The sequence below is a fragment of the Diospyros lotus genome, chromosome 2, assembly GCF_014633365.1.
Source record: "Diospyros lotus cultivar Yz01 chromosome 2, ASM1463336v1, whole genome shotgun sequence".
Classification (NCBI taxonomy): Eukaryota; Viridiplantae; Streptophyta; class Magnoliopsida; order Ericales; family Ebenaceae; genus Diospyros; species Diospyros lotus.
The window spans coordinates 18726084-18749057 of record NC_068339.1 but is presented as its reverse complement, the minus strand read 5'-3'; the positions used below and the strand labels follow the sequence as shown (position 1 = coordinate 18749057).

The 22974-nt window shown below is 38.5% G+C and overlaps 1 protein-coding gene across 1 annotated transcript in view; it reads left to right on the top strand.

Moving 5' to 3' along the window:
* Positions 1-758: 758 nt before the first annotated feature.
* LOC127794689 (phospholipase A1-II 4-like) overlaps positions 759-22974 on the top strand; it is a 40027-nt gene continuing 17811 nt past the window's right edge. Inside the window, exons 1-4 of the mRNA XM_052325936.1 lie at positions 759-797; positions 3275-3309; positions 8725-9283; positions 9514-9962. Of these exons, the coding sequence (XP_052181896.1) occupies positions 759-797; positions 3275-3309; positions 8725-9283; positions 9514-9962 (1082 nt within the window). The remainder of the gene's footprint in view (positions 798-3274; positions 3310-8724; positions 9284-9513; positions 9963-22974) is intronic.

The window sequence follows — 22974 nt, the reverse complement described above, 5'->3', positions numbered from 1 at the left end:
GAAAAAGAAAAGAAAGGAAAAGAAAGAAAAAGAAAAAAAATAGGAAACAATTCTAGGAAATTCTCGAAAAAAAAAAAATTGGATTTGGATATTTATTAATATTTCAAAGATTTTGGGCGAGAAATCAGTTCAAGCACACATTTCGGGAATATGGCACGCATACTGAGGAAGCTGGAGAGGCTAAATCAAGGTAAGTAAAATTTTCTAGAAATTCAAGAATATTATTTTATGAATTATCGTAGTGAAATATTTGAGAAATATTTAATTTGAAATTATTGAGGAAAAATAGGAAGAAATAGAGAGAAAATTATAGAAAATACTAGAAACTATGGAAAAATAGGTTTTTAATCCTTATTTAAATAATTATGGTGATTAGGATGCTTTGAGGTTTAAGTTGAAGTGACTTGTCGAATTTTGAGGTTGGCACGCAAATCGAGGCGATGTACGAGGCAAGGCACGAATATCGAGGTAGCCCGATAAGCTTGAGAAGGTAAGTGGTACTTCCCAATTAAAGTTAGTTTTATGGAAATGCTTGATTTTTAAGTGAATTATGTTCATCGAAAATGCTTTCATCATATTGACATACTCTGATATGTACCCATCACGTAGACTGCATACATGACATGACTATGAAATACATAAATACACGTTGATATCATTGATCGCTTGCATTGAGGCCGTAAGGAGTACGAACTGGCACCGCTGCTTTTCCAAAGGTGCACCTATACACCCCGGCCTCGAAAGAGGTGACCGCAAAAATGGTAGGCAACATGAGGGGTGCAGTTAACACCTATGAGGTAAGACATTGCAACACACATGATATAGCATTATGCACCTTTACTTAGATGGTTCATCATCTAATTTGGGTTTTTGCCCCTGGAATATTTAAACGTCCAGATGGAGGTTGTAGCAGATTCGAGGATAAATGAGGCATGATAAGGCACTTAGCAGAGTGTATGAAGAATGAAATGTATGTTATGTAGCCCATGTATTTAAGATCTGCTACTTTAAATTCCAAATGTTTTGAGAAATGTTGAAGATATAAGAATTTATTTATGATTAATGTTAAGATATCAGGTTTCGATCTTTGCTTCCGCATTTGATGTGTATAGTGATTCTCTTTTGAGATAAAATGTATGAAAATTCTGGGATGAATTCAAGGAATGATGTGGTTTAGCTTTAGTGTTTGAAAAAAAAAAATTATTATCCTGGAATTGTCCCAAGTTATAATGCGTCCGGGAAAGCGGGGCGTTACATTTATCTTATCTTTCAACAAGTGTTTGTAAGAGTTTTTGCCTTAACTCGTAAAAGGCATGTATTTGTGTTGCTTCGTTCTTAAAAGCAGATGTTACTACTTAGCTTAGAAAAATGCTGGTTATAACTACTCTTATAAAAGGTGGGGGTTCCTACTTAGCCCATGGAAAGTGGAGGTTTTAATTAAATCTGTAAAAACTGTGTATGGGTTGTAATTGATCTCTTAAAGGCTAAATCACTTAGTGGATGTTTTAAAATTCTTAGTAAGAAATTAAGGTAGAGGACTAGACTTGTTGGCTAAACTACTCTAAATTGTTGTGTCTTATTGTTTGCTTCTTATGTTTTAATAATATTGCTTTTCACCTGCCAATGCAATATTTACATATTTGTTTTCAACTCATAAGTTTCAATCATAACAGTTTCCTTATTCCTATTTTCAAATGCAACCACCTCTCTCTCTCTCTCTCTCTCTCTCTCTCTCTCTCTATATATATATATATATATATATATATTCTATGTCTGAAATATTTTTTAGATAATCTTTATAAAAAATATTTTTAATGCATATAAATTTATATTGAACTACTACATCTCGTTTTATATTATGAAAAAATATCTTTTCAAATCATCCTTGATGTATATTTATTTTAATATTATAAAAATATTCAAAACACCTAATTGACCTTCTCTTGGATGATCTTTCCAAAGGGATTTATACTTACTTGTTAATAATACTACATTAACCACCAAATTAATGTCATCATTAGTCTTTTATCGTTAATGCTTTTTTTTTTTTTTTGTAGTGTAATCAAATCACATCAAAAAATTACTACATAAGTACCATATCTATTGATTTTTTTTTTTTTACCAAGAAAAAGAACAAAGATGCCTATTAATTAATAGCTTGGTGTGAATAGGCACCATATACGTACATATAGACCGACTAAAGGATGGTATGATTATAGGAATGGCACATCAAATTTGCCCACCTCTTGGATGCTTGGTAACTTATGTGTTCTGGCTGATTTAGCTTTATTATTTATGTATCTCTTGTGTTCTATTATATATTTAGTGTTAATCCTTGCTGTTTTTATGTGCTTTCTGTAACCATATATTATGATATGCCCATCCTTGGGTTCCTTTTTTATAATGCCGCTAATTACCTAAAAGGTACAAACATGTGAAGTTAAATAAAATGCTCATAAAGAATAAGGTAAAAAAAAACTTAAGGTGAATACAAAAATAAGTGAAGATATATTCCATACTTATACCCTCTCTATTGCCATTAACTCTAGTGAGCAATAAAAAAGGGAAGTTGATTGGATAGCCAAGGCTCCTAAGTTATGTGTAGAAACACCTTCAAGAAATGGGAAGGAGGCGGACAAGTCATCAAATGATGTTTCTATTGGATTAGATTTGATCATGCTTAACAGAATTAAATTTATTTTCAAGTATAACGTTTTTCAAAATTTTACGATTTATAGAACAAAGAATAAAACAAAAGAATACCTATTGACGAAATTTGATTTCACCGTTAAGTCACCTACTGTGAAATCCTCCACACATAGGATGTCGAATCGATTCACCCGTAGCCACCTTTAATCCAAGATTGTATCAGGAGAAGAAGTAGAAATTTTTGTAAAAAATTTCTTACTGATTTGTGGTACTTGATTCAGGGTTTATGATTCTATTTATAGAAATCCGTTAGGGAAACCCTAAGCACTATTGGGCTGGGCTAAATGTTCTAACATTAAACTCAGTCCAATTATGAATAATTTTATTTATAATAAAATTATTTAATTATTCTTATTTATTTAATAAATAAATACACCAAAATTAGTAATTTTTAAAATTATTAATTTATCCTTCGTCTCTTTAAAAGTGATTTTTTATTGAATAGAACTTTCTGGGTTTACAATTAAATTGACAATGACAATAATCTATTATTAGTTATCCTAAATCTTTTTTTTAAATAAGAAAAATATATAAACAAATTGTGCCAAAGTGTTTACAATCGAAGGTCAAGGCATACTTCGGACAAAAAAAAACCATCAGATAAAAACACAAGCACCCGAATACAAATGCCCTTTGATTCAATCCAATCAAAAATATATACAAAATAAAACACCAACCGTAAAGCATTCGAAGGTAACAAAATGACATGAGAAACAATAAGACCCAAAAGAAGACTATAAAGAGAATAACACCAGCTTTAAGAGCCAAAAAAACAGAGCAAGAAACGAAAGGATCAATAAAAAATAGAGGACTAGTTCGCTGGGAGCCGCCATAAATGACATAGAGCACTACTCTGAAGAGATAACTAGAAGCGAATAGTGGTTAGACAAACCCATACAACACACTGGATCTGATGCTCTAATTGTGACCCAGACCTCAAGTAAATCATGAGTGACATCTAGCAATATGTTATGATTACTCAATTTAATGTGAATCGAATATAGTGAACCTTTTACTATAATTCCGTGCAATAGAGTCATTATATCATCCTATATCCCAAGAAGATATATGAGATCATGGACAGTAGATCAAATATCCTAACACTACAAAAAAATTGATTTTTTGCGGCAGTTTTTTTGCGGCGATTTTAAAAACCGCAGCAAAAGATGGTATTTTACCGCCACAAAATTCATTAAAAATTTAATTTAAAAAAATAAAAATAAATTTAACAAAATTTTAATAATTTTTAGAAAATATATAAAATCTTCTTTTTATTTTTTAATCAATTAATTTATTTAATTTAACTCAATTAATTTATTTTTAATTTATTCCATTATTCTTTTAAAAAATAATTAATTAATTAATGTTTTTTAATATATATTAAAAAATATAAAATATAATTATGAAAAATAGTAGTAAGATTAGTATATAATTTATATATGCGCATAAATAACAAGGAGACTTTGCAAATCAGGTTGTTCGCGCGCGCGCGCGCGTAGGAGAGGTTGTGGGTTCGAAACGGCCACGTGGTACGTAAGGGCTAGGCTCGGCGGCCTGGCCCGCAACCGGGCCTCCCATGCTTGCACGAGCGCCTAGCAATTAAAAATGTATTTTTTTTAATTTTAGCGGCGGTGCTGAAATTGCCGCTAAATCACTTATTTTGTGACGGTTTAAAAACCGCCGCAAAAAATATAATTAGCGGCAGTTGCTAAAAATTGCCGCTAAATGCTCCACGACAGCTGATTTAGCGGCAGTTTTGAAAATCGCTGCTAAATGCAAAAAAAAAAAGCCACTAAATGCCAATTTTTTTGTAGTACAATCTTGTCATATGACCAAATCCAAAATCATTCTTAAATAATATGACGCAACTTATGGAATACACACTCTATTGTCATATTACCTCAGTCAAGAATTTATCGTCAAATGATTATTGAATCACATACTCGCAAACCTTGAGATAACAGATTCCATGTCTGATACACACATACCTCATCCACCACTGAATATTAGGCACATAGATACACATAATTATTTTTTTATTAGAACAATCATACAGTATCGCTGATATCCTAATCCACCAATGCACAGATATTTATGTCATCTTAGGTCTAAGGACTAGTTGTATATTCACAGCTAACATTAAATCATTAACTTGTAAGAAAGAACCTATGTGATTTAATGTTAACAGTCTCATTCAATGAACTTGTTTTTGTAACGAGCACCCACTTATTTTCCTTCTATATCTCATATAGAATAGCACGAGACTCATCGAACCTTCACTTTCAGTATCTCATACTGAACAAGGAGGAATGCAATGTGCTAGCTTTAACGAGTTGCTATTATCCAGGTTAGGACCTCTATGGCTAGAAACTTGTTTATAACATAACGAACTATGGATTAAATGTTACTCATATTCTTAACGCTTAAGAATGATATCGACTCTTTATTATACTAATGGATTTAAATCATATTGTAATTTAAATAAAAATATAAAGTTGTTATTTAATTAATATTTAAAGAATTATAAGATCAAGTTCTTTTGTGTCACTAGAATTGATTTTAAGGACTCATATCCAACTATTTGTTCTATTCTAATTCACCTCAGCTGGTAATTAATTATTGCGGTGATTGAGCTAATTAGCTACCTGAGCTAGCAAGAGAGAGAGAACCTTGAATTATTCAACGATAGAGACGATGAGACAAGAGTAGAAAAACTTATATTGATTATTATCATCTCTCTTACTATTACCAGATCCAGGTAAAATAGCAAATTATGATGCTAAAAATTCAATTGTCTATAATTTTAACAATTTCATAGCAAATTCTGAACTTTTGACTACAAAATTTTGATCGTAAAAAAGAAAAAGAAATAGTAAAATAAATGTAGGTAGCCTACCATGACTAGTAGGCAGAGTGATGGTTGTTGCATGCGAGTTGAGAAATATTCTTGTCAAAATGGTTAGAACGGTAGGTTTGATTCAATGGTCATGCAACCTAAGGATGAACAAAATGATTACTTGCATGCATCATATCAAGAAGCAGCCCAAGAAGAAGTTGTGTTTGGCATGCCGAATATCAAATAAGACAGGCTATTCTGTATTACTTGATCATTTCCCAAGAAGAATATGAATTCAAAATTAATTAGCAATTGCTCCCAAGTGCTCCAAAAAGTATTGGAATTCTTTGGTAGGTGGTGTTAATTTTAAATTGGGAGATCTATTCCAAAGTAATCCCAAGGGCAAGCACAACATTGCTACTTAAGTTGAATACTTTACATAAACATATAAGGATTATAAACAGCGAGTACGTAAGTTGAATAGTTTACATAAACATGTAAGGATTAGTTCGATTGAAAGATTTAACATTTCTGTTGAATATTAGTTAGTTACAATCATTCAATTAATTATTTATGAGAATTTAGTTCAGACATTTTATCATTTATTTTTAAATAAAATTCTCTATTAGAGTCTCCTTAACATCATATGGTTCATATGGTCTAAGGAATTACTAAGTCAAATAAGATTGATTGTGAATGTAGTGCCCAAAAATGAATCTCCAAAAATTCAAGAGAGTTTTACCACTCGCCATTAATGACATGGGATGCCAACTTAGTATTATGTAGTATATATTAACAAGTTAAACGGGTAGTTGGATTTAATAGTTTTGATGTTTTTATTTAATAATTACACAAATGTCACTAGTATTGGGTATAATTTAGTTGAAGTTTTTATTGTATAAAACAAGTTACATGAGTTGTGTCTGTGTAAAATTGCATTGATGTTATTTATGTTCATAGTTCAAAAAAGTTTGTCAAGCAAAAAGGACTCGAGACCCTCTTGGATGAAGGGCTCCTGGGAAACCTTCTTGGTAGACCCACGAAAGAGGTTCCAAAAGACTCTCTTGGGCAATGTCCAATGGGGCATTCCTCTCATATTTTACCTCAAAGATAATCTACCTAAATTTTGAAACAAACAATATCGAGATTATAACAGGAGATCTGGCCACCTGTCATCTACCATCTCTGTAAATAAAAGATGACCCTCCTTTCCAAGTATGAAAAAAATACTGCACAAAATACATTGTATTCTTTTCTAATTTCTAGAGAATTTGACTTAAGTATCAGAGGATTTGTGCAAAAAATACCTATGCCTTTTAACTAACTTCATTTTTACCAAAACAAGACTACTTAAGATAATTTTTAAATATTTAAATTTATTATTGTATCTAAGCAACAACAAATTTTATATATATCGTTAAAAAAATTAAAGTCCCATCCTAATAAGGATTGCCTTGTTTTTATTTATATTTTTCTGCCATTGATCCTCGAACACGATCAATTGAGCTGAGTTCAAAGACCATGTCAACCCTATAATTATTCTCTTATCCCAATATATTTGACCACGATCAAAGTGTGGGATTTTAAGGAAATAGAGTTGACTGATAGATTGTGTCAGACCTACCATTCTCTTCATCCACTGGAAAGATTGCTATGATTTTGGATAAAGTTTGAAAAATTCATTGGGTTTTTGAACTCGTTTAAGTATTAATATTTTATTAATTAAAATTAACTTTTAATATTTATTAAATTAATTAAAATTTGTGATTGTTGACACAACTCAATTATTGACCAAGCAATAGTAAACATAATTAATGCAAGTAGTGTAATTAAAAATAGAAGAGTATTATTAGTTAATCATATAAAGCTGATGATATATAAAGTATATATTGTACCCTATGTCAAGAGTTAACCAGAAGCAATCATATTATAAGGCTGTTTGGCTTAGCAGTTTGACCGTGTATAAGCCATTTGTGGAGCTGATCAGGTATGGTGCGTTTGATGGTCAACTGTTTGGCATATATAATCAACTTATACGCTATGCCACTGAAAAATTGTTATACAGCGTTTAACAAAAGCTGGTACCCCCAACTTTGGCAAAAAACGCTACTAAGTTGACCGATTAAAGTATCAATTTACCCTCGAATATTTTACATATTTACACACTTATCCCTTTGCATCTTCTCCTCCCGTCTCTCTTTTGCCATTTCCATCTTCTTTCCGGTTCGCCCAACGCCGTCGCCCCTCATCCAGCACCGCCGTCGTCGCCCATCTGGGCCGCCGCAAGCTGCCTCCTTACGGTGGGTTGTGCCATCACCGCTCCTTCTTACAGATCTGTTACCGCAAGCTACCATCACCCCCATCAACCGCTGCCCCCATTTCCTGGACTACCGTTGCCTCCATCTCCTCCGCCTCAATAGTAGCTGCACACCGCCGTCCCCACCCTCATCTCCTCGGCGCAAATCATTGCGTGTATGTATATATATTATATATATAACTTATATAATATATATAATAATATTGTATTAATATATTTTTTATAATTATGTATAATTTATTAATATTTAATGATAAAATTTTACATCATTTAACACTATATCCATTTTAGTCTTTTTATTAAGTTTTGATAACTTATTAGCTATTTCAAACTAAACACATAACTAATAATTGATAGCTTAAAAGCATATCTATCCAAATATATTATCAACTTAAACACTATTTAACTTTTAATTTAAAAGTTAAATAACTTAAAAGTTATTGAAAAAAAGGCTAAGCCAAACAGCCTCTATATTACATCAATTAATCATAAGGACTGGCCATTTAGCCTTTGAAATATGGAAAGAAATAATTAATCATGAAAAAGAAATATCATTTTTCTAAACTAAAAATCAACAATTGGCAAACGTAAAAATCAATCATTCAGTGTTTTGAAATGAGGTCAAAGATTAGTCCTTTACATATCAAGCACGACAAAATCTTGATATGTAAAGGAGGTCAAAGATTAGTCTGAATGAATTATATGATGATCAACAACATCACACCTGGTCAACAAGGTACATCACACCAGCTCATTATAAAAGTCATGCAACCATGCAAGCAAGTTCATTCAAGTTTCATACAAAGAAATTCATATATTCGTTTTTCCAGAGAGCAAACGAGCTAGCAAGAAATTAAGAAACCATGGGGAGCACTAGCAGCATTGCCACAAGATGGACGCTTCTCAGCGGCGAAGATAACTGGAACAGCCTCTTGGATGATCTAGACAATGATCTCCGACGATACATAATCCACTACGGAGAGATGGCACAAGCTACTTATGACAATTTCATCTCCTCAAAGGACTCAAAGTTCCAAGGAAGCTACCGATACGCGAGGAAGAACCTCTTCTCCAGAGTCGGCCTAGAGCAAGGGAATCCCTTCAAGTACACTGCGACCAAATATTTTTATGCAATGGCAAAAACTCCAGTTTTTGGTGCATGGAAAGATTCCAACTGGATGGTGTATGTTGCAGTGGCCACAGATGAAGGGAAGGCTTCTTTGGGGAGGAGAGATATTGTGATTGCTTGGAGAGGAACAATCGAGATTCTGGAATGGGTTAATGATTTTGAATTTATTCCAGTCTCGGCTTCAAAAATTCTTGGAAAGGACCATGACCCTAAGGTGCATGAAGGATGGCACTCTATCTACACTTCAAGTGACCCAAATTCAAAGTTTAACAAGACTAGTGCCAGAGAACAGGTACAAATGAATTTATAGTCATGCTTGTCTGGTGCACCGATTTTAAGTTGAGGAATATTAGAAATTAACATCTTTAGATATAATTTTTAAGTAATATAAACTTAAAATTAATGTACCTACATTCTTATATATGTACACATAAAAACATAAATTAATGTAGCTGAATATATTGTTTGTTTAGCTGCCACAATTTGGCTAATAGTTTGGTTTCTCAAAAAATATTGTTTCAGGTCCTTAGTGAAGTTAGAAAACTAGTGGAAGAATACAAGAATGAAGAGATAAGCATAACCGTAGTGGGCCACAGCTTGGGAGCAGCCGTTGCAACCCTAAACGCAGTCGACATAGTTGCTAATGGATTGAACAAGGGTTGTCCAGTAACAACCTTCGTGTTTGCAAGTCCTCGAGTTGGGGATTCAGGCTTCAAAGAGCTCTTCTCCGAGTTGAAGGATCTTCGAGTTCTGCATATCCGTAATGCCTTAGATATTGTTCCGAAGTATCCATTGATTGGTTACTCAAAGGTGGGGCAAGAACTAAAGATTGATAATACCAAGTCAAAATACTTGAAGAAGCCAGGAAATCTAGTGACTTGGCACAACTTGGAGGCTTATATGCATGGCATTGCAGGTACAAAAGGATCAAAAGGAGGGTTCAACTCAGAGATTAAGCGTGATTATGCCCTAGTTAACTATAACACCCCAATTCTCGGGAGGGCGTTACGTAACGTAAGATTTCGGGAATATAAATTTTTTTTTCAAATAAGCAACAGAAATCCAACACAAACACCGTTCCCCAAAGATTCCGTTACACCTTCTTAGTATATCAATTATGAACTATCAATAAACTAAAACAGGTTCATCAACTCAAAAGCGGAAGCTAGATCGAAACCTTAACAGGTCATAACCGAAACCAAAACCACTTTATTTATAATATAAAGTTGCACCAACGCTTACATGATGTTCTCAAAATAAATAACATAACTAAAAGGACATAATATAAAATATCCTCTAATTGCCGTCACTCCTCGGCAATTCCTTTTCCCTTCGCACCGCTGCCTTCACCTGGAACGTTTGAATATTCCAGGGACATAGTCCAAATTAGATGCTGAATCATCTAAGTGAGAATTTAAAATCACATTTTTCATATGAATGAATGCAAGACATGAAATAAACCAATACACCCGGTAAGGCCTAGTCCAAGAGAATCCCACGCGCTTAACCCTACCACGGGAAAAAAACAATCTCTCTAAAAGCTATGCCACCATACCGACTCGACGACACGATGACGCGACGACATGACGCGATTCTAGCTTAAATGGGGCTACTAACGCATCTCACCAGAATACATTCCCACCTTAAACATCCAGGAACCACCATGCAATCCCAACTCCAAAATTTCACATGGACAACCTAGTCATCCTAGTGCAACTTCCCTGGCCAAACGGCCTGGCACGGAAACCAAGGCGGCTATCCTGACATGCACACCAGCATCAGATACCCCTATTATTCCGTCACGCCCTTGGAGAATTATTGCTACACTATCCAGACAACATCCTAGGTTGACATCCCACATGAACAACACGGTATGGACCACCTAGTCATCCTAGTGCAACTTCCCTGACCAAACGGTTCGGCACGGAAACCAAGTCAACTATCCTGACATGCACACCAGTATCAGATACCCCTATTATTCCGTCACGCCCTTGAAGAATTCTGGCTACACTATCCAGACAACATCTTAGGCTGATATTTCATACATACATACAAAACTCAAGACAATGCCACATTTCATAATTTAATGCATCATATAAACAACATTTTATAAAATGCAATGCACTAGTTCAAAACGTTTTAGGGACAAACCTCCCTTATAAATCCGACCGTCACCGGTTACCGTTTCAATGCACAAAATCATTTTGCATGAAATCCACCACACATATAGGTAACTCAAATACCAAGTTTTAGGGTAAACTACTCACTACTTAAAACCAAGTTTTGCGATAGAACACTCACTTCGACGTATTCGAGTCGCCTCGATCCTTGTGCACAACCTCGTTATGCTTGCCAACTTGCAAACACTTCAATTTACAGTCAACCTCGAACCACAACACTTCCTAAACACCATAATTAATTAAGCAAGCATTAAAATCCATTTTCCTCAATTTTTCCATAATTTCCTCTATTTTCTCCTATTTTTCACCTCGATAATTCCAAAATAATTATTTTCTCAAACATTTTTCCAAATATTTCAACATGATAAATCCTAAAATAAATATATAAAAATTCTGGAAGTAAAATTACCAAAATTCCCTTGCTCACGCACCCTCACGCACTTGGTGCGTGTGTGAGGGTGAAGGTTGACGCGTGCAGCTCACACGCCACTGTCTTCAACCTTTTTTCGGTCGTCGGTGATTGCTTCGATAGGCACAAAACCGGTACCCCCTTGAAGCCCTTGAAGAATCGATCCTGATGGCACCAAAATCAGGCCGAAACAACACCAAAAAGCCTTCCAAAAATCGATTTACAGGCTACTCTAGGCGGTCCGCCTCCCACTCATGGCCAAGCTTCAATCGGCCATTAAACTTACTCCAAAATGCCTCAAAATCCTCCCAAAGTGATCCTTGATGCCTCACGACCAAAAGACCTTTATCAAAGCTCCAAAAATCATTCAAAAACGCGGTTGATTTCTTGCAAAAATTTCGAAACCCTCGGCCCCCCTTTTATAGCAATTTCCAGCCACCTCTCGGCCAATCACCGGCCAAGGCTTGGCCACCAAGCATCCTCACGCTGTATAGCACCTCCCCCAAGCCACCCTCGGCTGTCCCATCACCGAAAACAGCGGCCATATGCGGTGGCAGTGCGGCGGCCGACTTCCCTTCACGTTCACACTATGCAATTTTTGCTAAATTGCACTTTAGCCCCCTTGTTTCTTCCTTTGTCATTTCAGCCCTTTTCTTTGAGTCCCTGAACATTCTAACACCATCATAAAGACCCATAAGTCTTTTACTTTTCACTTGACCCTTGAAACTTTCGAAAAATTGCCGTTTTGACCTCCCTCGGGCAAATTTAAAAAATTGCACTTAGGCCTGGCTGGTCGATTTGACCTTAAATCCATTCGATTCAACCCGAAATAACTTAAGGGTTGTTGTAAGGGCCCACTCTCGAATATTCCCGCTAGCATAGGATATTCGAAAGGAGGTCATCACAGAAATGATATAGAACAACCACAATTAAACAAACAACTCATTTCATTCATTAGCAGCGGAAACCATGCTTAAGTTCAATGACACTTATAATAGCTCAAGAGTCGGGCTCAACGGCCATACAAAATAGATAAGAGACTCTAATGTTAACTAACAAAATAAGACTCATTTCATCTCAAGTCTCACCAAAATGCTAACAGGATCTTCAAGTTAGGACGCGTCCCCGTACACCTCTATCCTCAGGCCTTAGTCCCACTGGACTCACCCCCAATAATAGCTTTCCCTTTACTTGGAATGGCAAAGAAGATCAAGTGAGCCACAAGGCTCAGCAAGTTCTAGGGTAATAAACAATGATTATGAACCAAGAATAAGGAGACACCAAAGAGAGTACTCCAGAACTTCACTGATGTATACAAGTATCACCTTTTAAGACTTGATCAATTCCAAGTTAAATGTATAATGCCACCATGTACTATTATGCAAATGTGCATATAAATGTAATATCAAAATCAAGTCTCATAGGCTCGCAAGCCATCAATCAATACATGCAAGAGTGCCTCACTTCATAATCAATATCAATTTCTCCGGCTCTCAAGCCATAAATCAATGCATGCAAAAGTGCATAAGTTTCATAGAACCTCACAAATAAATATGGAGCCAACTTGCCGGGCTATGGCCACCTCGTCCCGTGCCAAGTGCTCTAGGGTACCCTTTCTCCCTCCGCGCAAAATAATAGGTGCGCAAAACATATATATATGGAACCTGTACATGTATGCATCATGTATGCATTTGCCAACCACATGTATTTAAATTCCTGATTTTTGCGATATTCATGCTGTTAACATCACTTATCCATACCGGGTATTTTCCCCATCATCAGATAAATTCAACATATCTTACTTCATAATGTTTACCACATTCAAGATGTAATTTATGGCACAAAAATGCTTAATGTAATTTACAACACAAGAATACTTCTTTGAGAGATGCTATTTAATATTAAATCTCGATTCACCAGTTGAGGTGTATTATAAATTTAATAACTATTATTCCCATTATATGGTTATTGTGATTTCATTTAACCAGTGCTAGTATGCATTTACTTGCATTCATGCTCATAGCTCAAATTCATTATTCGACCCCATGCAATCAAATGACCACACCATGTGAAATTGCTGACCAAACATAATCCTGAAATTTTTCTAAGGTAATGGACCAAATAGAACATTTTTTGAAAATGTCTTCATCTTGAAAAACTAACTCCCGGTAATTTGATTACTAGCATTTATTGTTGTAAAAATGATTTTTAATGAATTTTTCAAGAAACGGAAACTATGTATTTCGATGGTGGTAAAATTGCAAATTCATGGATTTGTACTAAAACCAAAATTCTAACTTTTTATTTTTATGGATTTTGATTTTTTTGATATTTTTATTGAATCCAAATGGGGGGGTACTTTCTTATTTACATTTATGTATTAAAGTAAAGGAAAGTAAAATATAAATTAAGGAAAATGCAAACATTTACTTAAGTTAAGGAAAGGTAAATATATGGGATGAGAGCTGATAGCTCCCATTCAAGGCATATGGGACGAGCTCGGGAACAGCTCGAGGTCTTGAGGTCGCAGCTTACGGAGACAGCTCAACAGACCTCGCGGAAAGGACAAGCGAACGAGCTCGGGGTCATGAGGTGAACGAGCTCGCTGGAAGAGCTTGAGGTCAGGCGCGCGGCAAGAGCTCGCGGCTAAGAGCTTGACAGATGAGCTCGCGATTAAGCGGCCAGGGAGCTTATAGGTGTGAGCTCGCGGCAAAGAGCTGGAACGAGCTCGCGGAAAGAACTGGAACGAGCTCGCTAGAACATTAATGAACCTGAACGTGTATATATATAACTGGGTTTGCCGAACAGAACAGAACAGGGGCATTCGAATGACTGTTTAAGCATAATATATTGTGGATTAGCTAGGCAGGGCATGCTTTAATAAGCTTTTCAAATCACTGGGGGGTATCAGCTCGTTACGCATATTGAATATAAGTATTTACAAGTGGGTCTCATATATATAGGCGAGCAGTTTATATATATTTTCAGTTGAAGCTTTTGCTGTTTGCTCCAAATACCTTAATGAAATCATTTAATGGTGACTTAGCACTCTACATTCAGCTATGGGTGAGAGCTTCCAAAAGTGATGCAACATGTACATATATAAATGCCTGAACATGGAGCAACGAGCTAAACAAAAACCCAGCTGTAAGTAAGAAGGAAAGCCATTCACTGAACAAATATTAGGGTGAATCAAACCCCGCTTGAGACATCAAATGGACTTCACAGCAACTAGGAACTTTATAAACAAAATAGACACAGTGGAAGACACTAACAGCGAGGTGACACAATAAGCAACAGTTTGCAAATCAAGGAAACTTGCATTTCAATACAGAATATATCTAAGAGGGAGCTCGCACTGAAAGATAACGTGGTTGCATTGGAATAAAAATGGGTAAGAGAACTTGCCTGTTGAGAATGAAATCAGAGAGAGTTCCACCCGCGCACATGAAGCAAACAGCAGCAGCAAACAGAAGTGATGGAATAGGATGGAGAGGGTGAAGAAGAAGAAGAGCACGGAGATGGACTTAAATAAGCAATGGAACAGAGCATTCAAAAAGAAGGGATACACCTTGCACTGAAATAGGATATTTGTGCACAGAGGCTGCTGGGAAAAAGGAGCGCGCACAGGTCTGCACGCCAGCTCCAGAATTTACTGAAATAACCCTATTTTCATATTACAAACAAAAATATCCAGGGGCTTGAGTGACAAATGCTACTTAATTTATTTTCTTTTCCCCATTTTCTTATTACACCATCAAGCCCATTATTTCCAAATAATTTCTCACCATGGGCCTAAGCCCAAATCACATATATCCCATATACATATACTCCAAGCCCACCAGGCTTAATTCTCTACTTGGGTTAGACATCTCATTAACTATTTAATTGAGGCCCTTTCACTTAAATTTCTGATTTCATGAACTATAGAATAAAATTATGTAATCTAAATTATTTCTGTGCCACCAAGGAAATTAACATTAAGCATTAATAAAAATATTTAGTCCAACATTCTAATTGCGAAACACTGACGTCAAGTATTAAAACACCTAGACCCACTTTAGGGTCGTTACAATTTCTCCCCCCCTTTAAAGAATTTGGTCCCCAAATTCGTACCTGGTCATTCAAAAAGCTGGGGGAAAAGACATCTCATCTCATCCTCACGTTCCCAAGTAGCCTCGTCTGAAGAATGACGCTGCCACTGAACTTTCAAAAAAGGAATCGATCGGTTCCGCAGCACCCTCTCTTTCCGTTCCAAAATACCGATAGGTCTTTCCTCATATGTGGCATCTTCCCCAACTTCTATAACCTGATAATCGATGACATGCTGGGGGTCCGGCACGTACTTCCTCAACATCGACACATGGAATACGTTATGCACACCAGATAACTGTGGTGGTAAGGCCAACCTATAGGCCAAAGAGCCAACTCGCTCTAGGATCTCAAAAGGTCCAATGTAACGGGGACTAAGCTTCCCCAACACACCAAATCTACGTACGCCCTTCATGGGCATCACTCTCAACCACACATGATCCCCAACAGAGAACTCTAAATCCCGTCGTCTATTATCTGCATAACTCTTTTGTCGATCTTGTGCTGCCTTCATTCTTGCCCGGATAATCCGAATCTTTTCCGTCGTTTGCTCAACAATTTCTGGTCCCATTAATGCTCGGTCTCCTACCTCTTCCCAACAAATAGGTGATCTACACGGCCTGCCATAAAGCGCCTCATAAGGTGGCATACCAATACTAGAATGATGGCTATTATTGTAGGCAAATTCCACTAGTGGCAGATGGTCATCCCAACTGCCATGAAAGTCTAACACACATGCCCTCAACATGTCCTCCAACGTCCGTATAGTCCTTTCTGTCTGCCCATCCGTCTGTGGGTGAAAAGCGGTACTGAACTTTAACCTTGTCCCCAAGGCATCTTGTAATGCTCCCCAAAAATGCGAGGTAAAACGGGGATCCCTATCTGACACAATACTAGATGGGACCCCATGTAATCTTACTATCTCCTCAATGTACACCTTAGCCAAACGACTCAAAGGGTAAGTCTTCTTAATCGATAGAAAATGGGCTGATTTAGTCAAACGGTCTACTATCACCCATATCGCATCAAACCCCTTTGTCGTCCTCGGCAGTCCTGACACGAAGTCCATGGATATGTTGTCCCACTTCCACTCTGGAATGGGCAACGGTTGTAGAAGACCTGCCGGTTTCTGATGTTCTGCTTTAACCTGTTGACACACTGCACACTGGGATACGTACTTGGACACATCTCTCTTCAGTCCATCCCACCAAAACTGTCGCCGTAAACCTTGATACATCTTCGCCGTGCCGGGGTGAATGGTATAACGAGACTTATGTGCCTCCGCTAGAATTTCCTTCCTAATCCCGGCATCATCAGGTACACAGACCCGATCCTGGAATAGTAACATCCCGTCGCCTCTCTGACTGAAACCCATTGGGGAAAACTTTCCCACATCTGCCAGAATCTGGGCCAGCTTCACATCACAAGATTGTTGTATCCTAATCTGCTCCATCAAATCTGGTTGTACCCTCAGGTACGAACAATACACTGTAGGTCTCTTCTCGGGTCCAGAAATGGACATCTCCCCCATCTGTCTCAATAGCATCCATTCATGGACCATCATAGCTGCTATACAAGCTCCTCGACGGCTCAAAGCATCCGCTACTACATTGGCCTTCCCCGGATGGTATAAAATCTCACAATCATAGTCTTTCAGTAGTTCCATCCATCTACGCTGCCTCATATTCAACTCTTTTTGTGAGAAAAGGTACTTTAGGCTTTTGTGGTCGGTATAAATTTCCACCTTCTCCCCGTAGAGATAATGCCTCCATATCTTAAGTGCAAATACCACGGCTGCCAATTCCAAATCGTGTGTGGGGTAATTCATCTCATGCTTCTTCAACTGTCTCGAGGCATAAGCATTTACTCGCCCATCCTGCATTAACACACACCCAAGGCCAGAGTGCGACGCATCACTGAAGATGGTAAACTTCTCCCCACTCCTGGGAATAGCCAACACCGGTGCTGTCGTCAATCTCTTCTTTAATTCCTCAAAGCAATGATCACATGCCTCGTTCCACTCGTACTTGACTCCCTTTCGAGTCAACTTCGTCATAGGCAGGGACAGTCGGGAGAAACCCTCAATAAATCTCCTGTAATAACCAGCCAGTCCCAAGAAACTTCGGATGCCCGTCACTGAGGTTGGTCTTGGCCAATCCATCACTGCCTTCACCTTCTCGGGATCTACTGATATGCCCTCGCCAGATACTACATGCCCTAAGAATCCCACCTGTCGTTGCCAGAAGTCACACTTACTGAACTTGGCATATAATTGCTTTTCCCTAAGCCTTTGCAAGGCCAACCTGAGATGGTTCTCGTGCTCATCCCGGCTCGGGGAGTAGATGAGAATGTCATCGATGAACACAATAACGAAACAATCCAAGTACTCCCTGAAAACCCTGTTCATCAAATCCATAAAGACGGCTGGAGCATTCGTCAATCCAAATGACATGACCACAAACTCGTAATGGCCGTACCTAGTACGAAAAGCAGTCTTCTGAATGTCTCCTTCTCTGACCCTTACTTGGTGATACCCCGACTTCAAATCAATCTTCGAAAAGACTGAGGCTCCACGTAGCTGGTCCAACAAATCATCAACTCGAGGAAGAGGGTACTTATTCTTCAATGTCGCCTGGTTCAACTGGCGATAGTCTACGCATAACCTCATGGACCCATCCTTCTTCCTCACAAACAAGACCGGAGCGCCCCAAGGGGAAGCACTCGGGCGGACAAATCCTTTCTCAATCAACTCCTCAAGTTGCACTTTTAATTCTTTCAATTCATTCGGGGCCATTCTGTAAGGTGCCTTGGAAACTGGTTGAGTTCCTGGCATCAACTCTATGGAAAACTCTACCTCCCTCGGTGGCGGCAACCCTGGCAACTCATTAGGGAATACATCAGGAAACTCACGGACTACTGGAATGTCTGACAGTTCTGTATTGTTTTCCTTACCCGTGGTCACAAAAGCTAAATACGCTTCACATCCATGCCGCATCATTTTTTCAGCCTTCATCACTGATATCATAGGAGTGGAACTCATCGGTTTAATACCTCGATATGATATAACTGGCTGCTGGGGTGACTCAAAGTGGATAACCTTACATCTACAATCCACTTTGGCATAATGTCGGGATAACCAGTCCATACCCAAAATAAGATCAAAATCATGTATATCTAGGATTATCAAATCCCCGGGCAACTCCTTATCATGCACCATGATCTTACAGTCTCTATAGACTTCACTCCCCACTAACTCGACTCCTCCCGGTGTAGACACGATCAAATAATAAGGCAGTAATGTACTACAAAATGGAATGTGGCACACGATCCTAGGTGCAACAAATGAATGTGTAGACCCCGTGTCAAACAAAACACGCACATCAATGTCATATAGGGAGAGAATACCTTGCACAATGTCCTTTCCCTTCTCTGCCTCTGCTGACGTCAAAGCGAATGCCCGTCCCTGGGTGTGGGGTCGACTAGCGTATGTGGTGCCCTGTCCTGGTGGCAGTGCCAATGGGGGTGCTGTCCCCTGAAGTCTCGACACTGGTTGCCTTTGCCCTATCTTGTTGCCTTGGTTCCCATACCTTTGTCCCCCTTGCTGTGGCGGCTGTCTGCAAACATTAGACGTATGCCCCTTCTTCCCACATCGATAACAAGTCACCTCCCTATTGCCTGCTATACCCGTCTTCTGTGGGCAATCGTTCCTCAAGTGCCCCAACTGCCCGCAACCATAGCACGCCTTACATGCACCCCGATGTCTCTTTCCACAAGTTGTGCAGGGAGGAATGTCGGTTACATTACCAGAAAACCCCGGTGCTCCCTTCCTTTTCCTGTCATTACCTTGCCCCCGAGCTGAACCTGATCCCCTAGCGGCTGCTTGAACTGCCCTTAGCTCACTCCTTTCCTTCTCTATGATATATGCCCTTTGCACCAGTGTAGCATAATCTGTGACCTGTGCACCAGCTAGGTGAAATCTGATATCCACTCGTAGCCCCCTCTGGAATTTGGCTGCCTTCTTTTCCTCTGTACATACTAACTCAGGAGCGAATCGTGCCAAAGAGGTGAACTCCTCCTCATACTGTGCCACTGTCCTATTACCCTGTGTCAGCTCAATAAACTCATATGTCTTTTGATCTCACACCCAAGCTGGAAAGTAATTGGTGTTGAAGAGCTCTCTGAACTCCGCCCATGTCGGCCCCCTGCCCACAAACCTCTGTCGAACGGTCTCCCACCACCTCTCGGCTCCTCCTCGAAATAGATATGTAGCCAACTGTACCTTCTGGGTGTCACTGCACCCTATTGTCCTGAGGTGTTTCTCCATTGCCATCATCCACTCCTCTGCTGCCAAGGCGTCGGTCCCTCCACGGAACTCTGAAGGTCTCAGTGCCATGAAATTTCGTACCAATTGGCTCCCAGTATTGCCATCCACTCCATGGGGCTCCACCTCCTGTGGCACTGGGTTTGAAGTCTGACCATTAACGTTCTCATTCAGGCCGGGTTCATTCCTTGCTCCAGGTGGTACTTGCTCTTGCCTTCCCTGATGTGCCATAAAATTCTCAAAGTGCCTCAACATGGCAGCCATGGTGCCCCTCAGCTCACCAACCTCCTGGCGCAAGTCTGCCACTGACTCCGCTGGAGTGGCCGGTGCAGGTGGAGGTGTAGGGGTAGGAATAGGTGCAGGCTCAGGAATGGGTCTAGGAACTGGAGTAGGGATGGCCCGGTTGCCTCGGGCACGGGTCGGTGGCCTTCCTCGTCGTCCACTCATTTCCTGCATTGCAAACGACCTTTTAGTACTCCATCTTAACTTAGACTTACTAGACCATTAAACACAATTCTAACTCTACCCAAACCTAGGTGTACGAAGACTCCTCTCGTTTCTTAACCTAAGTGCTCTGATACCAAAATTGTAAGGGCCCACTCTCGAATATTCCCGCTAGCATAGGATATTCGAAAGGAGGTCATCACAGAAATGATATAGAACAACCACAATTAAACAAACAACTCATTTCATTCATTAGCAGCGGAAACCATGCTTAAGTTCAATGACACTTATAATAGCTCAAGAGTCGGGCTCAACGGCCATACAAAATAGATAAGAGACTCTAATGTTAACTAACAAAATAAGACTCATTTCATCTCAAGTCTCACCAAAATGCTAACAGGATCTTCAAGTTAGGACGCGTCCCCGTACACCTCTATCCTCAGGCCTTAGTCCCACTGGACTCACCCCCAATAATAGCTTTCCCTTTACTTGGAATGGCAAAGAAGATCAAGTGAGCCACAAGGCTCAGCAAGTTCTAGGGTAATAAACAATGATTATGAACCAAGAATAAGGAGACACCAAAGAGAGTACTCCAGAACTTCACTGATGTATACAAGTATCACCTTTTAAGACTTGATCAATTCCAAGTTAAATGTATAATGCCACCATGTACTATTATGCAAATGTGCATATAAATGTAATATCAAAATCAAGTCTCATAGGCTCGCAAGCCATCAATCAATACATGCAAGAGTGCCTCACTTCATAATCAATATCAATTTCTCCGGCTCTCAAGCCATAAATCAATGCATGCAAAAGTGCATAAGTTTCATAGAACCTCACAAATAAATATGGAGCCAACTTGCCGGGCTATGGCCACCTCGTCCCGTGCCAAGTGCTCTAGGGTACCCTTTCTCCCTCCGCGCAAAATAATAGGTGCGCAAAACATATATATATGGAACCTGTACATGTATGCATCATGTATGCATTTGCCAACCACATGTATTTAAATTCCTGATTTTTGCGATATTCATGCTGTTAACATCACTTATCCATACCGGGTATTTTCCCCATCATCAGATAAATTCAACATATCTTACTTCATAATGTTTACCACATTCAAGATGTAATTTATGGCACAAAAATGCTTAATGTAATTTACAACACAAGAATACTTCTTTGAGAGATGCTATTTAATATTAAATCTCGATTCACCAGTTGAGGTGTATTATAAATTTAATAACTATTATTCCCATTATATGGTTATTGTGATTTCATTTAACCAGTGCTAGTATGCATTTACTTGCATTCATGCTCATAGCTCAAATTCATTATTCGACCCCATGCAATCAAATGACCACACCATGTGAAATTGCTGACCAAACATAATCCTGAAATTTTTCTAAGGTAATGGACCAAATAGAACATTTTTTGAAAATGTCTTCATCTTGAAAAACTAACTCCCGGTAATTTGATTACTAGCATTTATTGTTGTAAAAATGATTTTTAATGAATTTTTCAAGAAACGGAAACTATGTATTTCGATGGTGGTAAAATTGCAAATTCATGGATTTGTACTAAAACCAAAATTCTAACTTTTTATTTTTATGGATTTTGATTTTTTTGATATTTTTATTGAATCCAAATGGGGGGGTACTTTCTTATTTACATTTATGTATTAAAGTAAAGGAAAGTAAAATATAAATTAAGGAAAATGCAAACATTTACTTAAGTTAAGGAAAGGTAAATATATGGGATGAGAGCTGATAGCTCCCATTCAAGGCATATGGGACGAGCTCGGGAACAGCTCGAGGTCTTGAGGTCGCAGCTTACGGAGACAGCTCAACAGACCTCGCGGAAAGGACAAGCGAACGAGCTCGGGGTCATGAGGTGAACGAGCTCGCTGGAAGAGCTTGAGGTCAGGCGCGCGGCAAGAGCTCGCGGCTAAGAGCTTGACAGATGAGCTCGCGATTAAGCGGCCAGGGAGCTTATAGGTGTGAGCTCGCGGCAAAGAGCTGGAACGAGCTCGCGGAAAGAACTGGAACGAGCTCGCTAGAACATTAATGAACCTGAACGTGTATATATATAACTGGGTTTGCCGAACAGAACAGAACAGGGGCATTCGAATGACTGTTTAAGCATAATATATTGTGGATTAGCTAGGCAGGGCATGCTTTAATAAGCTTTTCAAATCACTGGGGGGTATCAGCTCGTTACGCATATTGAATATAAGTATTTACAAGTGGGTCTCATATATATAGGCGAGCAGTTTATATATATTTTCAGTTGAAGCTTTTGCTGTTTGCTCCAAATACCTTAATGAAATCATTTAATGGTGACTTAGCACTCTACATTCAGCTATGGGTGAGAGCTTCCAAAAGTGATGCAACATGTACATATATAAATGCCTGAACATGGAGCAACGAGCTAAACAAAAACCCAGCTGTAAGTAAGAAGGAAAGCCATTCACTGAACAAATATTAGGGTGAATCAAACCCCGCTTGAGACATCAAATGGACTTCACAGCAACTAGGAAC